The 16,701-nt window shown below is 38.9% G+C and overlaps 1 protein-coding gene across 1 annotated transcript; it reads left to right on the top strand.

Moving 5' to 3' along the window:
• The first annotated feature begins 310 nt into the window (after positions 1-310).
• Positions 311-10,993, top strand: swap70a (switching B cell complex subunit SWAP70a). Its single transcript, XM_044098054.1, has 10 exons — positions 311-406; positions 1,947-2,087; positions 4,290-4,405; positions 5,972-6,167; positions 6,736-6,897; positions 7,503-7,610; positions 8,826-8,992; positions 9,598-9,796; positions 10,641-10,737; positions 10,875-10,993. Exons 1-10 carry the CDS (start codon positions 311-313, stop codon positions 10,991-10,993), a joined length of 1,401 nt encoding a protein of 466 aa, XP_043953989.1.
• The last annotated feature ends 5,708 nt before the right edge of the window (positions 10,994-16,701 follow it).

The following is a 16,701-nucleotide window of genomic DNA, read 5'->3' as shown; positions in this document are numbered from 1 at the left end:
TTTCTTAAAATAAAAACAACAAAAAAATCAGTTTTTTCAAACTCTACCTAAATTTAGAGCACATTTTAAGTAGACTGGCTGTTTTCTTCCCACCGTGTCAGATTAAAACCCCTGAATATTGGCCAATATTTGGATAATGAGGGGGAGAAAAACAAACCTGACCAACTAAACATCACGTGGAGTGCGCATCACACTTCTCCTTCTGCGCCCCGCTCCTCTCGGCTTTGCCTGAAGGGCGCAGTTTCAACCAGAAACAGACTCAGACCCAAACACAGAACCACCGCTGGTTCTGGTGCAGCTAGAAGACAAAATGTGGCTTCGAGAGGAGCTTCTGAAAGCCATCTGGCATGCATTCACGGCCCTGGACGTGGACCAGCGTGGGAAAGTCTCCAAATCTCAATTAAAAGTGAGTTTTAACTTCTGTTCAGTTTGACCACGAACACTCGGGTTAGCACTTTTGCATCCTGTGTGATTCTGCTTCTAAGTACTTCTGTGAAAAATAATGAGCAACATTTCAGCTATTTCTGCAATTTATTGGGAAATCAGTTTTATAATATTGACGTTGATAGACTATTTACTGTTTATACCGGATTTCCAAAGAGTAATGGCGTCCGTGTGTGCAGATATATCACCATTAATTTAGTTCTGATTTTGTTTTATATTTTATTTTTTATAATTTAACATCTCTTTATTGTAATAGTGAACAAAATCTCTTTGGTTGCTTTCTGTTTTAGATTTAGAGGAATGTTTTGTGTGTTAATCCGTTGTTACCAGATCTTGAACAGTAATTTTTATTTATCTATTTATTTATTTTTTTGCCTCATTCGTGTTACTATTTTGGAAGATTTTAGGAGTTTCTGTCTGTAATCTTCTCTTCTGTAAATGGTTTTGCAACTAAATACATCTAAATTTGTTTTGCATGTCATGGTTAAAACAAAACTGGATATAAATAACAAAATCTGTCTACTGAGAGCTTTAAAAACAAAAACTCCTTCTACCGCCAGAACTGCCTTAAATCCTTTGTGGTACAAATTTATTAAGGTGTCTGAAACACTCAACCAAGCCCAGTGGTTGGGTGCTAGGACAGTCATTCACCCAACCCGTCGTGTTTTTGAGTTAAAAAAATATTTAAAGTTGATAGGAAATTTGAAAATATCACTTGATAATTATGTGTTATTGAAAGATTGGAAGATTAATACCTGGCCACCAACTACAAAGCCTGAAAAAGAAATGCAAATATTTTGGGTGCACAAGTAAAGCTTGGTTGCCCTCCAAGTTTATGATGCATGGGGGAAACCCTGATGGGGCGTTACTCTACTGGAAGCAGCTGTTGCCTTTTTAGCGTTTTAAGGTGTAAAGCAAGCTTCACTGACTTCTCTCATGAAAAACTTGAGTGTTTCTAGATAAGCGTTTTATTCGTGTGACACTTTGTCAGATAGAATATTATCAGCGCTGCAAAGCAGCAGTAATGAAATGAAGCTGGTGACCTTTTGCAATAGTGCAGCTGAGAGCACTGAACCATAATCTAAAAGCTTAGAGATGTCACTGACAGGAGCTGAAGGATCCCTCGGCTAGTGATGCGTGTAGATGTGACAGACTATGGTATAATTTCTGTTCCCTGTAGATCAGGGGTGTCAAACTCCAGTCCTCGAGGGCCGCTGTCCCGCAGTTTTTAGATGTGCCACAGGTACAAAACACTGGAATGAAATGGCTTAATTACCTCCTCCTTGTGTAGATCAGCTCTCCAGAGCCTTAATGACCTAATTATTCTATTCAGGTGTGGTGCAGCGGAGGCACATCTAAAAGTTGCAGGCCAGCGGCCCCTCAGGACTGGAGTTTGAGACCCCTGCTGTAGATCGTATCGTTATTTTACTGGACTCTGAGTTTTGAATGAATAAATGCTTTCACATTCACAGTTGTGTGCTGGTTTATGTGTTGCTGTGTAGGTGCTCTCCTACAACCTGTGCACAGTAATGAGGATCCCCCATAACCCTTTGACCTTTGAAGAGCATTTTAAAGATGATGATAAGGGACCTCTGTCTAATGAGGGCTATATGCCGTACCTCAACAGGTACATTCTTGATAAGGTGAGGACCAAAAAAAAAACTCTTTAATATCACTGTCACTTTCTGAAACCATGTATTTAAAATATTTGCCCAGTTTGCAAGAGACATTTATATAGAAACATAAACATAAAATTTTTTTACTTGCGTGAGCATTTATATGTAACCATTGACTCTAACTTGTTTTAAAAATGTCAAAAGATATTCTTCATTCAACCAAGAATTATGTCTCTTGAAATGGGCGTCTCTCAAAATATTATAAGATGATGCAAAATGTGTCTGTTTCCATTTCACTACGAAATGGCGTGCCAAAAATTAACTATGCAATTTTAAATAAACATTAGAAATGTTTTTTTGGTTTTTTTTTTTTGGCATTACATTAATACAACATTTATTAATATTCCTGAGCTGCATTTTCACATTTTACTGAAATTTTGAGGAATAGTCTTTGATGATGAGCCCTAAGTATTTGAGGTTGGAAGGCCTCCGTGCCATCGCCCTAATCTTTGTCTCCCAGATTCACAATAATTCAAGTCGGTCTTGAATGATTTAAAACAAATCTACAAAATATAAAATTGCATCTTCTTGTGTCTTCCTGGCATCAGGCGGTCACTGCATGCTGGACACAGTGAGACTGGACCGTTCCAGGACATCAGTATTACTTCTGGTCAGAAGGAAAAATGGAGATAAAATCTGAATATTAGTCTAAACCCACATCTTCTAGAGATAGGAATGCATTGAACTTAATCATAGCTCCAAATTACAAAAGAATGCATGTTTCATAATCTGGGAGTTGTAGCAATGTGGTTCATGTGAGGTGAAGAAAATGAACATTTATTTTAATATTGTCATAATGCTTTATGAACTGTGAAAGACTGTCTTTCTTTTGTTTTCTGTTGTTTTATTTTTTTAATTATTATTTTTAAAATAATTTTACCCAGAATCTAAAGTAAACAAAGTTTAAATGTGAACTTCTCCGAGACAAAGATCCAAATTTAAAATTAAAATTAACATTATAAAGTAATGTGTACAGGCAATCATTAATTTTTTTCTGGTGTAACGATATTTGCGCATTGGCTACTTTGACCTTGATTAAATTACATGGTTCACAAAGTGTACTTTAAATATGATAATTTACTTGCTCCGATCAATTTTCTTTCATTTGTTAGAAATTAAATGTTTTGTTAAAAATGATGTTCAGGTTGTTTACCAGATGTCATTTCCATAACTTTGCACAATATTAGGTTATAATGTGGTGAATCATCAGACTTAATCAAATGATGTGTCTAAATAACTGTTAGAGTGCTTAAAAACTTCATTCATTTACAAGAATAGTTTCTTTAGTTTATCACGTGTCAAAAAAAAAAAAAATTCCTTCTGAGGAAAAAAATAAAACTTGCCATTTAAACATGTAAAAAAAAAATGTACAGTTTAGGTTTTTGGAAATTGAATAACATAGACCTAAAAGCAAATATGGGATTTTTTTTAAAACTTTAAATTTCAGAGAAGTTCTGTAAAATAATTAAGTAAGCTACTATAAATTAATTATCTGGTTGATTATTTGCCAAAAGCTAAAATGATAAAACTACCGATTGACAAACTGGTGAGTTAATTTTTTTTCAATTAGACCAAAATAAATTTAATAGAAAGTAATAAAGTGCTCAAGACTTGTTGACACTGTGTTTTTTATTTGTGGTATGTTAAAGAATAATTTTTCTATAACCTTTTTATATCGTTGCTTTCCCAATCATTGATTCAGTGGAATATAGTTTTACATTATTGAAAGATTTACAATACTTCTCCGCTGAAACGTCGACAAAAACAAATGAACCTCATGATCACACACATCCTTTAAAATTACTCATCTAAATGTGGAAATGGTTGCAAATTCTGAGTAAGATGTTTTCTCTAATTTTTACGCAAGAGTGGTCCCACAGATATTAAAATTAGCTGTGGCTCTGATGGGTTTTGGTTGACTCAGTGCAGCTAGTAAGCAGCACAGGCTTCCTTTGTCGTGCTGCGAGGCTGCTAGTCTTTTCTTCCCTTTTCTCTGCCTAACTCTGACTTGAATAAAAATGAGCCCTGTAACAACATCGCCTCACATCCGGCAGACTTTTAAGGTTTTCAGAGGAGACCAACAGCAATCCTTTCGCTCTGCACTTGTAAACAAGCAGGTCGCTGGCGTTTCCCTTTGACTCCTCTCTGACTCTGTGTTTTGGTCCACAGGTGCAGGAGGATTTCGATGTGCTGGAGTTCTACCGGATGTGCTGGACTTTGTGTTACAAAAAGAATATTCACCCCCATCGTCTAATCATCTCAGATGCTGATGCGTTCAAAGTCTGGTGCATTTTTAACTTCCTTTCGGAAGACAAATACCCGCTGGTGATCGTCTTTGAGGAGGTGAGGAAGAGGCTTAGAGAGGAGTTTTGTAATTCCAGTTGAAATTCTGTAAACACGGATCCAAATATCTGGATTAATAATAACTTTAATAATCACATCAAATCTATTATAAAAACATCATACTACCATCTAAAAAACATTGCTAAAGTTAGACGACTCATGTCCCCACAAGACTCTGAAAAATTAGTTCACGCCTTTGTTTTAGTAGACTGAATTACTGCAAATTATCAAAAAAGCAATAAGACAGCTCCAGCTTCTCCAGAATGCACAAGAGTCCTGACTAAAACAAAAAGAGATCAGCATATCAGTCCAGTTCTAAGATCCCTGCACTGGCTACCCATTACTCAAAGAATAGACTTTAAAATCTCCTTAATGGTTTATAAAGCACTTCATAATAGAAACCCAGACTACATTTCTGATCTTCTTCAATCATATATACCACTCAGACCTTTAAGATCATCACAATCAAACTTTCTAACTATTCCGAGAGTCAGAACCAAACATGGTGAAGCAGCTTTTAGTTTTTATGCTCCAACACTCTGGAATAAACTTCCTGCTCACTGTAAGACTGCCCCTACCTTGAGTTTATTTAAAACAAGGTTAAAAACCTTCTTATTTGACATTGCCTATTCTTAGATGTTTGTTTTTAACTATATTCAAACTGTAATATTTTATTTTGTACATTTTTAATCTGCTTGGGCTTTAATTTACTTTCTTTTTATTATCTTCTTGTTGTTTTTAACTTGTTTTGTACAAGCACTTTGAATTGTCCTTGGCTGAAAGGTGCTATATAAATAAAGTTGCCTTGCCTTGCCTTGCCTGGATTAGGCCATGCCATTCTGTTCCCATTTTTCTTTCCCTGATCATTTTCAGAAGCATTTTTTCAAATATTTTAACTTCTCATTTCTGACTTTTGGATCATTCAGATTTACAAAGTGGATTAATCACAACAGACGGGACGATTTTATGTCTCAGACAATTTAGAAAATATTTTCTTTTGAATTTGATCACAAGCAGAAACTGGGCAATTTGTCTCCACTTCTTTTTGTCAGATATAGGAAAAATACCAAAGATAACCTGGTAAACAGTATTTTAGCTCAAATAAATAGGATCTGAGCTGAAAACTTGGTGCATACAGTAGATGATCTGATGAAGGATGAGCAGGATTATCCTTGCAGGATTATTTTCTATTTCTTGAAGGTGTGACTTTCAGAAAAAGTCACCTTTTCTTTTGCTTTAGATATGTTTTTACTCTTAACTTTCGCGAAAAGCTGCACAAAAACTGCTGACACGGTCAGGTGCAAGCAGTTGTCAGGCTTTGAGAGATGTTCTGTGGAGGCATTGCTTCAGACTACTTTTATATAATCAAGTCAGGAGACAAAAGCTTTGAAGAGATCAGCGTTGGACAAAAAGAAGAAAGCAAGAATGTTGTACTGAGTCAGACGCTGTTCCAATCATCCTGTCATTTTTTAAAGCTTCAACTGAGCTCCCTCTCCACCTGTTTTCAGGCAGTATTTTCTGCATCCAGATGCTGAGGCTCGGCCTGGAATCTGGTGTGAGGAGAAGTTCACAGACTACAGGATGCGGCATAACACGAAGAGCTGCCTGACTGTATGGGAGCTGATCGAGCTGGTGGGAGTCATCTACTTCAGCAACGACGTGGACCGGCAGATCCTGTCAAACAGAGACATCAACATGAGGCTGGTCTGTGGTTAACTCATCCTGACATCCTCAAAGCAGGTACAGGACGCCAGTTGCAAGAAGATGCTTCAGTACACCTGTTCAACTCGGTGTTGTGTTTTAAAAGGGCTACATGATGAAAAAAGCTAGGAATGAGGAAGAATGGATGAGCATTAACTCAGTTGAACTTAGCTGTTGATCACATCTGCTGTTTCCTCATATTGTAGAAGAAGGAGACACTCAGTACCAAAGCTGCTGTGTGGAGGTAAAGTGAAGTTGTTATTTTAAGATTTAATATCATTTAGAGACACCTGTCTGTTTGAGACATGCTGTGCACACTCAATACTTTTAAAAGCTGAATTATTTTATTTTATTTATTTGTCCTTTCTCTGCTAGACAGATGGCTATTTTTTAAATGTCAAACCATGTTATCACATTTGCAAGAGCTAAAAGGAGATTTTGTGCCGACAAGAAGAAGAAGCAAGAATGGATTCAAGGTACTGAGTAGACGACTTCTCCAATCATCCTCTTCAATTTTTTAAACCTCAGAAACTATATAAACGTATTTTGTGCTCTACAAACGTGCATCCAGATGCTGAGGCTCGGCCTGCTGTCTCCGCACCGCGAGGCGCGGCTGAGGCGTCGGGAGCTGCGGCAGAAGCAGCAGCTGGAGGAGCAGGACCTGACGGAGAGGATGAAGAACCTCCAGGCGGCTAATGAGGCCAAACAGAGACAACTGGAAGACATGAGGCTGGTCTGTGGTTAACACACCTCCAGATATTCTCAAAGATAAATCCCAGTTGCAAGCCAAGCAGTGCTTCAGTCTGTCTGTGGAACTTGGCTGCGCCTTAGGAGAAGAAATAAAAATCTTACAAAGCTAGGAATGAGGAAATAAAATGAGCATTAACTCAGTTGAACTTAGCTGTTGATCACATCTGCTGTTTCCCCCCCCCCCACATATTGTGGTTTATCTCACAAAACACTCAGTAAAAAGGGAAGTAAAACTTTTTATGCAAATTTCCTAATATATCATTTAGAGACACCTGTCTGTTTGAGACATGCTGTGCACACTCAATACTTTTAAAAGCTGAGCCAGATTATTTCTCATATTTCACTTCTCTTTTTCTTTGACCGCATGGCTATTTTTTTAAATGTCAAACCATGTTTCACATTTGCAAGAGCTAAAAGGAGTTTTGTGCCGAGTTGTATTGGAGCCCAAAGTGCCTATTTAAAAAAGGAGTCACTTTAAAACATCCTCTTCAATCAAACCTCAGAAACTATATAAACGTTTTTTTGTGCAGGCTGTGGCCTCAGCTCAAGCAGAGCACTGACGGCTCCTTCCTCTGTCGTGCTTTACAGAAAATGGAAGAGGCCAAAGCCAAAGCAGAGCTGGAGGAGCTCCGGAGGAAGAAAAAACAGTCCGACCTGCAGGATCGGTACAGATTAGACCTGGAGAGAGAAAAAACGGTAAAGGTTTTTCCTCACTGCTTTATAAGTCTGGTATCACATCAGCGGTGTAAACGCTTAAAGAAAATTAATAAAAAATGTAATTATGACGATTACGACAAAGGACATGTGTTTGAGTTATTATTTCCATGCCGACAGAAACGTGAAGTTGACAAATAAGTAAAAAAATAAAAAAATAAAAATCTGCATAAATAAGAGGAACTTCTCCAATACTGAGAATAGCTGCTTAAATGACCTAAATAAACCCTGACTAGTGTTTTAATAGGAGCTCTGTGGTGAGCTTAACCTGCCTGTTATTTACCACAGTGGTGACTGACCGCTGGGAACAAAACCCGCAATTAGAAACACTCAAATTCTTGCAATATTAAGGCAGATGTTGTTATTCCTGCTCCAGTTCTGACCTGCATTGATACTTTGATGCACACAGGCATTGCGATACTACGCCCTAGTACTCTGGTACTAGACCTGCAGAGTACCTGGTACTAACTAGCCGCTCTTTGAGCCCTATTCAAAGTTGTGTAAACCTTTGAATACGGTTAAAAAAAAAGGAGCTAAAATATTTCACTTCCATGTTGAGCAATGTTTTTATTTCACCGGTCAGTGTGCTGTTGTTGAAACTGAGCATAGATTGCCAAGTAGTGGTTAATCACAGTTATGTTTTAACAAGGAATGCAATTAATTATTCACCGATGGCCTGGTTGGCTTGGATAACGTCTCAACAAATGTCACGAGTAAAATAATCAAATAAGTAAAGATTTTTTTATAGCATTGTATCGGTGAATTGTCTCCTAATCTCAAAGAGTAAAACAACACTCCACATGAGATTAAACTTTAATGAGGGAACCATGGCTTCATAGCTAATCATGTGGGAAACGTTTGGAAAAATCCAGGGGATTTTGATTCCTGGTTGAGGAGAAATTCGGCTTCTTTCTCTGTCTTGACATTAATCTGATTTTTCCTACATAGGGAAACCTGAAAAGCAAGTTTCTGCACATGCATTTATCATCTTCCACATTGTTTCCTTTTGTTTTTGTTTTCTGGAATTTATGTATGTTGCATCATTTCAGGAGTTGCAACTTTTTTTTTTTTTTTCGCTCCGAGTTCGTTAAGTCATATTTGGGAAACATCGCATAAACTGGAGCTGCACAGCCCTCGTCCTAACATTCTGGTGTGTCAGTTTTAGCTGACTCGCTAAAATCGCGTCATCTATTTCAGGTGCGGCAGGAGATGGAGGAGCAGGTGGCTCAGAAGTCCAGTGAGCTGGATCAGTACCTCCAGCGGGTCCGAGAGCTCGAAGACATGTACCACCGGCTGCAGGAAGCCCTAGAGGACGAGAGGCAGGCCAAGCAGGATGAGGAGGCCATGAGGAAGCTGCAGGCCAGGTCTCAGAAACAAACCTAGGATGACCAAGTCAGAGGGTCGCAGCTGCTGAGTTCAAGCCGTTAATAGTTAGCTATTTAAGTCTACAAGAGAGCTAATGATTACCTCTTTGTTGTGGTTATAGTGAGTGAGTGTTTGTGCACTTTTGTGTCGAGTTAAACAAACTGTAGTCGTGATACAGTCATAAACAATGCAGGGAAAAACAATTTAAAAAAAAAATGCAGCACAAGTATCCAACTGTAATTACTTCAATAACAGGTTGAGCAACTTCAGAGACTTAGGGGCTTCATAAAAGTCTAACTGTTGGCATTAATAACCGGTATGTAAATCAAATCATTTTCAGCTTGGTTCATATTTATTGTACGGTGCCAATACACAACAAAATGTCAACATCCTCCTTCTGATCAAGCATGTGGTGACAGTGCAAAGGGAAAACTCACTTTTAACAAGAAGAAACTCTCAATCTCCGCCTTGTTGGTCATCTGTAACTTTTTCTAAGAAATCTGCCCTGTTCATACAACAACGTTGTGATGCTTCCCTGTTCTTCTAAAACTCACAGGATTATTTACAGATGTATTAAGAGTGTTTGCTGTCTGCTTTTTAACAGGTTATTGGAGGAAGAGGCGGCAAAGAGGGCGGAGCTGGAGCAGATCTACCTGAAGCAGCAGAGGACGCTGACTCAGACGGAGGCGGAGAAGGAGGAGCTGATGGCCGAGCAGCTGGCCAAGGAGAGAGAGCTGCAGGCGGCGTCTCAGCAGCTGGACAGACTGGAGAAGGAACGGCAGGGGGCGCTGGAGCAGTATCAGGTTCATAACCATTCATAGATCAGACAGAGGCGGGGTGAAGCAAATATTTATGTTTTTAGCATTGCAAATGAAATGTTTTCCCTTTGATAGTAGAAGAAGGTAATTTAAATAATTAAATTCCCTACTAAATAACATTTAAAACAATATATTAAAATCTGTTCAACTTGTTGAAATTAAAACGTTGGTGTGTGGAGTATGCTGACATCTAGTGGCGAAGTTTTAAACTACAACAATTAATTTTGTACCAAATGAACTGCACTCTTTCTCTCTCTCTTTCTCTTTCTCACTCACTCACTCACTCACTCACTCACTCACTCACTCACTCACTCACTCACTCACTCACTCACTCACTCACTCACACACACACACACACACACACACACATATATTTCTGGGACATCCATTGGATATAATTATTGATATGAAAGTCAAAGTGTCCTGCTTTTTACATAAATCATTGTTGGAAGATAAAATGCTGTGGATAAATTAGGTTGATAAAGACCATAGCTGATGGATTCAGAGTTTTAGTCAGTTTTTATATTTCCAATCAAGCATCCTGACATTGGGATTTTCTCCAGTCAGAATAAACACAGAAACGGCTGGTATGTTTTCTGAAAATGTTTGTTATAAGGGGAGAGAAAAGGGATTAAATTTGTCCATTCATGGCCACTGTAGAAAGCTTTCAAAAATAAATGTAAATTTATTTTAAGGGAACAAATGACAATTTAGCAGAAGCTAAATATAATTAATAATTTCTGACAGTATGTCATACTAAATCCTTATCAATACAGAAGAAAATATATTTCTTAAATGATCTATCTCTGCCTTCTCTCCTCTTATAAAGGAGGTATCACGGAAACTGGAGCGAGCGGCCAACAAGACAAAGACTTGGAAAGATAAAGTGGCCAAACATGAAGGGCTGGTTCGCCTCATCCAGCCAGGTAGGATAAATTCATTCATCCTTTAGCTGTAAGGGTCCACAGAATGACCTGGCATTCTGTGGGTCAGAGGTCAGGAAACAGTGTTTCTCTTTGTGGTTTTAAGCACAGCTTGCATCCGTTTTTGCTTTTTGGTTTAGGTCACAAAGGAGCCCAGAGAATCACTAACTGGGGGCCGGCCTCCTTCACTGACATTGAGCTGGAGCTGAGGAAGAAGTCCTGGCAGGAGAAGAAGAACCAGGGAGCACCGGCTGAGTGATGGATGGTCCGAATAAATCAGTGACCTCTTAGCACATTATCAGTTAGTTGAATTCATCAGTTTTTTGTTAGTAGTGAAACACCACATTACCTGTCTGACTTATTTTGTCTGGACTGCGTGAATAAACTGGATTCTGTTTTAAGAAACTTAAATCTTAGACAACAGAGAGGAAGAAGGTCAAAAGATGTTTCTCAAGATTCTAGAGACAATTCAATTCATCCAATTGTTTAAAACAACAGGCCGACTTCACTACTTTTAATGCAATAAATTAAGATTCCCATTAATTTCTATTTAACTGAAAAGTATTTAATTCCATCTGTTTAAGTATTTGAATATTCAGTCTAAACTGGTTTTAACATAAATAACATGAACTGATATTTGAAGGAATCTATAAGTCAACAAATTATCTGTTGGTTCCTAAAACTAGTCTGATGGAAATATATATTTTGTAATAAACACCATTCAGTTTTGTATGCCAGTGGAAGTAGATTTCTGTCTGATTTCTGCTTTAAATAACCATTTTTATAACAAAAGCTGTCTTAAATGTAACCACCTTTTTACAGTTTTATATTAAAGCCTTTGAATTTCTGCTTTATCCACTAGGTGGCAGCACGAGAACGGGACATTTTGATTTGTGTTACCTGTGCAGGAGCAGAAGTCTGCTGCTGCTCTTATAAATACTCAAGGAAATGTGTGAAACACAAACAAGTATAAAATCATTGCTTTAATAGTATTTCAGTATACTTAATGAGTAGCTTTTGTATTCTTCCCCCCCGTTGTTCTTAAATGCATCACATGTCCTGCAAAAGTATTCACTCCCCGTTAGGTTTTTGTCAGGTTATGCAATGAGATTTTATGTGACAGACCAACAAAAGATGGATGAATGTGGTTTGTCTTTTCGTGCAGTCCCCTTTTACTATGGTACTCCTAAATAGTTAGATAATTACTCCATTTCTGTGCACTGAACTGTGAAACTGTCACGGTTTATTTGCCTGAAATAAAATTGTTTTTATTTGAGACAACATTAGTGAACAAACGTAATCATGCAGACAGAGACACCCAGCGGACAGGTCAGGGAAAAAGTTATGGAAAAAAACCTAAAGCATGTCTTGGTTATAAAACAACATCCCAACTCTAAACATCTCACATCTCATGTTGCGTAATCCAAAAATGGAAAAAGTATGACACAACAGCAATGACATTGTCATCCACTTAAAATGAGAGTCTGGGCAAAGGAAATGTTCATCAAAGAAGCAGCCAAGAGTGCTATGACAATTGGGTTTTATGAAAATGTGGCAATAAGAAAGCATTAAAAGCATTTTTTTTTTTTGTTAAAAGTTTGCCACAAGCTGCATTGACATCACAAAGAATATGGAGGAAGAAGTTCTAATTGGGCATCCAAAATGTATTTGCCCTACATGGAAAATGCTGTGGGACTGAAACCTCTGGGACATTACACTGAACATATTATCCATGTGGCGATAAAGGTGGCGGTATTATGCTGAGGGGATGCTGTTCATCAGCGGTAACAGGGAAGATGGACAGAAGATGGATGGAGCTCATTACAAAGCAATCTTGAAAGAAAACCTGCTAGATGCTTCAGAGGACTTAAAACTGGGCCAGTGGTTCACCTTCCAGCAGAACTCTCAATACACAACCTGAACTGCAATGAAATAGCTTAGATCAAAGCATATCCAGGTTCTAGAATGGCCCAGTCAAAGCCTAAAACCCTGATTATTGTTGCACACAGATGATCTCCTTCTAATCTGACTGAGGCTGCAGCTATTGTGCAGGAAGACTGGAAAAAATCTTAATATCTAGTCGTACAAAGCTGGTAGAAACGTGCCACAAAATACTCGCAGCCTTAACTGCACTGGTTCTACAAAGTATTGACTAATATTTAAAAATATTAAACTTTAAGGTTTCTAACATGATGAAATGTAAAAAAAAAAAAAAAAAAAAAAGTTTTATCCCTGCAAAATATGTTTGGAGTGTATGCAAAGTGTACAGTGATAAATGAGCTCATTAAACTAAATGTAAGTTTCAGCAAATTAAGGGTAAACTTGGATTTAAACATGACATGTTCAAGTGTTTTAAATATTTTAGATATTCTAATACCAATTTTCAGGTCTACAATCTTCCAGAAAATTTGGCCTCTCTTAGTTTTTTCCTCCCAGAGGACTAGAAGATACCCTTCTTCTTAGTTGCTTACTAAAAGCTTCTGCTAAAGATGGATGAAGTATCTCAGATTCTTAGGTGGGGAAATGCATGTTGAATTTGAGTCTGGAACAAGATGTATCGACATCTGAAAGCTTTGAGCACCTTCTGTCGTCGTCTGAGTTCAGAAATTTAAAAGGCGCTGATGTAGATTATGCCCTAATCTCGTGAGACAAACCGGTACAGGATCTGACACAACATGCTGAAGGAGAGGCTGCATTACCTCACTTAAAACCACTTCCACTCACTCAGGTGGATCAAAAGTTTCAGAGGGGAACCTGATAATACCCCATGTTAAAACTGATATCAGCGAGACAAAGCGTCACGGCAGTTAGGTAGATGCTGTATAATCTGACTTATTGTTCCAGTAATCGCACGGCGAGATGAATTACCCCTAATGCACGCGACGTGCAGCAGTAAGATGCTGGTGTCAAAACAACTCACTTTGAGCAACAAAGGGCCTCTGTTCGCCTCACGTACGTCTCAGGTTTTGTCCTCCGCGCCGTCGCACTTCGGTTACAGGAGCAATGTCCCTGGGTGAAGCTGTCAGAGTTGGGCACTGGGTTTGACTCGTGTCTGCCAGGCTGCACAATGAGCAACACCGACGTCAGCCTGCTGTTCTTCTTCTTCAAGAGAGAGAAATGAAACAAGAGTTCACGTTGAGTTCAGAGCTGACAGAGCAGGAGACGAGATAAGAACCTGCATTCACACCACTGACCTGACACCATGCACGCATCTATACACCGGCAGCGCGCAGATAAGATCAGATACAGAGACGGATTGCCCAAGTGTCTGAGCTCATGCTGCTGAGATTCACCATGATGGAAAGATTTTATGGTTCTCCTTGTTTGCTTGATTTACAGAGCAACAAAAAAACAAAAAAAACAAAACCGTCTGTTTTTGTTGAAATTGTTTTTATTGCAGTGTTTTTCAGGAACTATCCTGCTGTGTGTGTGTGTGTGTGTGTGTGTCTTTCTAAACAGATTTACTGTTCACATATCTTCTTGAGGAGGTATTTATATCTCAGAATCTGAGAAATGGCAGCCTTTTTTTTTGTTGTTTGTTTTATTTTAAAAACTATTCTCAGAATCGAGAGCCTCTGATCTCCGTAGATAAATTGCACAAGCCCTCCACATTCCAGGTTTAAGAATATCTCTAACTGTCTCATCCTTACCCCATGTGCACGAAAAGTAGCCCTAATGCCCATGACCAATTCATCTGGTTTCCATCCAAAACATCCTGGTCCAAACTGGGAAATTTTTATGGGATAGTGTGAAGAAATGTCTTGCAGATGGCTCCTCACAGTGCTGGACTTTTGGAGAAAAAATAAAATAAATGTCAAGCCGCTTTCGAAATCGTCAATTTTTTTAACCCCCTTTAGTACAAATTGAATGGTTAATTGAACTTTTCATATGCACGGATGAGCGGCTCATCGGCCGAAGCATGCATTGAGTAGACCCCCATGTGCTGGCAAGCTGACATTCTTATTTCTGCAACGGGAGTAAATGACGTGTGATTAGCTTTTAGGGTTGGATTTTGGAGCAGGTGCCCACAGAGGCAAAACCCCCCAGCAGCTCTGAATCCTATCGCCTATATTGCTGAGGCCCGAAGGAAATGAGAACACATCTTGCATTCACTGCAGCCACAGGGTCACGAGGATAATAGGACTTAGAGGACCAATGAAACAAATCAGTATTATGTGTCAGTGGGGTATTTTTGGGGGTCCGCGGAAAGGCCAGTCAGTTTTTTTCCCCAAGTTGTTTTATCCAATTGCACAGCTGTGACTGCGCTGAAAGAGTGTTGGATCCAAAACAAGCAGATACGTGCAGGCCTGAATTTACAGACTGCTTTTGATTTGTCTTCTTTTTTTTTTTTTGGAAGGCGGCACGCTCCCAGCCAACTCAGGCAAATCACTGAACCCTGAGGAAAAAAATTTAAAAAAATAAAAAATGCGGCCAAGTTGCACAAGATTACCATTACAGATATGCATGCTAAAACACTGCTGACCTTTGGGATGATGGAGGCTTTCATCAGTAATTTGCCATCAGAGGAGAAATCAGTTGCAGGAGCTGTAATGTACCTAAACTCACGTCATGGGTTATGTAACCAAGAAATTTCTTTCATCTTGTCCTACTTTCATACAGCTAATCTAAATCAGTGTGGTTTGATCCAGTCAGGCTAATGCAGCTATGGAGAATCAATAATTGGATGAAATGACTCTTGGGAAACCACCAATTCCAACTCGAAGAGAAAATAATTCCAGTCATGCCATTCCACGCAATCCTGCAGGATAACATCCGCTGCATCCCTCCGTTTGTGGGCCTAATCTCCGTGACTAAAGGAAGCATCGAAAAAATGGAGGGAACTGCCAAAAGGTCTGCCCAGATGTTAGGCTGATGGAGCTTTGCACCTGCTGCCGCTACAGGGCAGCTGTTCGATTGTACTGTGGGACAAAACACCCACCACATCCCTCCAGAAAAAAAAAACAACAAAAAACACCCGATCTTCCTCTGACCTCAGCTTCCTCCGAGTGAAACCTTGAAGGAGAGCTGCTCTGACCCGCCAACCAGGCGCCAAACACCATGAGCTCAGGCCCCTAACCACATCCACCTCTGGCAAGGGGAGACACCCGTATTCATAACAGAAAGAACAACGTGGTGTTTGGTTACCTTTCATTAAGAGAACATCTTTATTAACTTTGAAATGTTTCTAAGAGGTCAGAGAAAAACATGGCAACTAGAAATAGTGGAAGTTTTCCTCGTGTATCATATGACTCGCTGAAGTCACATCAGCCGCTCTGGGAGGAAGCAATTTCTACATGTTGGACTGTAGGTACAGCTCTTATTTAGCAGATAAGGACTACTTTATAAAGCTGAGAAACCAAAGATCATATGGAGTTACATTGAGCTACAGTGATGGTGGAACACTGAGTTACTACAGAGGAGGGCTGGGCAGAATGTGACTGATATGACTGGTTTAACCCATCCACTGTTACACATGGGATTAGTGTGGCCCTTTAAAATGAAGATTACTGAAAATAAATAATAATAAAAAAAGCCTGAATTATTAGCCTCCTCTCTAAAATAAGCTTTTAGCAATTTTTCTTATTTATTAGCCATGTTTAGCACAATGAATGGAGGAAGTCAATGTAAGACAACATGCTAGTTACACCCCACATATCCCTCGCAGCATTTAGGCTAACATTAGCATTTTGGCTAGTTTTAGCTTACACACTAGTTTTAGCTTATACACTAGTTTTAACATTCTGAATGGAGTAAGTTCATCTTAGCCAATATGCTTGTGACTCTCCACATGCTATTAGTATTATTTTAGCTAAACTTAGCATTGTTGCAAATTTTTAGGATTAGAGCGCCGGGTTCCAACAGACCACCTTTCACAATATTGGAGCATTGAGACACGGAAATCCCCCGAAATTACAGCGTGAACGCTGTAATTTTAACTGAAGAAATTTAGGAATTGCTCCAGAAATG

This window comes from Gambusia affinis, linkage group LG02, assembly GCF_019740435.1.
Source record: "Gambusia affinis linkage group LG02, SWU_Gaff_1.0, whole genome shotgun sequence".
In the NCBI taxonomy this organism is placed as follows: domain Eukaryota; kingdom Metazoa; phylum Chordata; class Actinopteri; order Cyprinodontiformes; family Poeciliidae; genus Gambusia; species Gambusia affinis.
Note: the sequence above shows the minus strand (reverse complement) of the source record. Positions and strands in the feature narration are given on the sequence as shown.

What these genes read in the sequence shown, in the direction of transcription:
- swap70a (XM_044098054.1), top strand. Translation starts at nt 311, where the DNA reads ATGTGGCTTCGAGAGGAGCTTCTGAAAGCCATCTGGCATGCATTCACG. An exon ending in ACAGGTACATTCTTGATAAG is followed by an intron (nt 2,088 to 4,289) that starts GTGAGGACCAAA and finishes TTTGGTCCACAG; the next exon opens with GTGCAGGAGGATTTCGATGT. An exon ending in GGTTCGCCTCATCCAGCCAG is followed by an intron (nt 10,738 to 10,874) that starts GTAGGATAAATT and finishes TTTTTGGTTTAG; the next exon opens with GTCACAAAGGAGCCCAGAGA.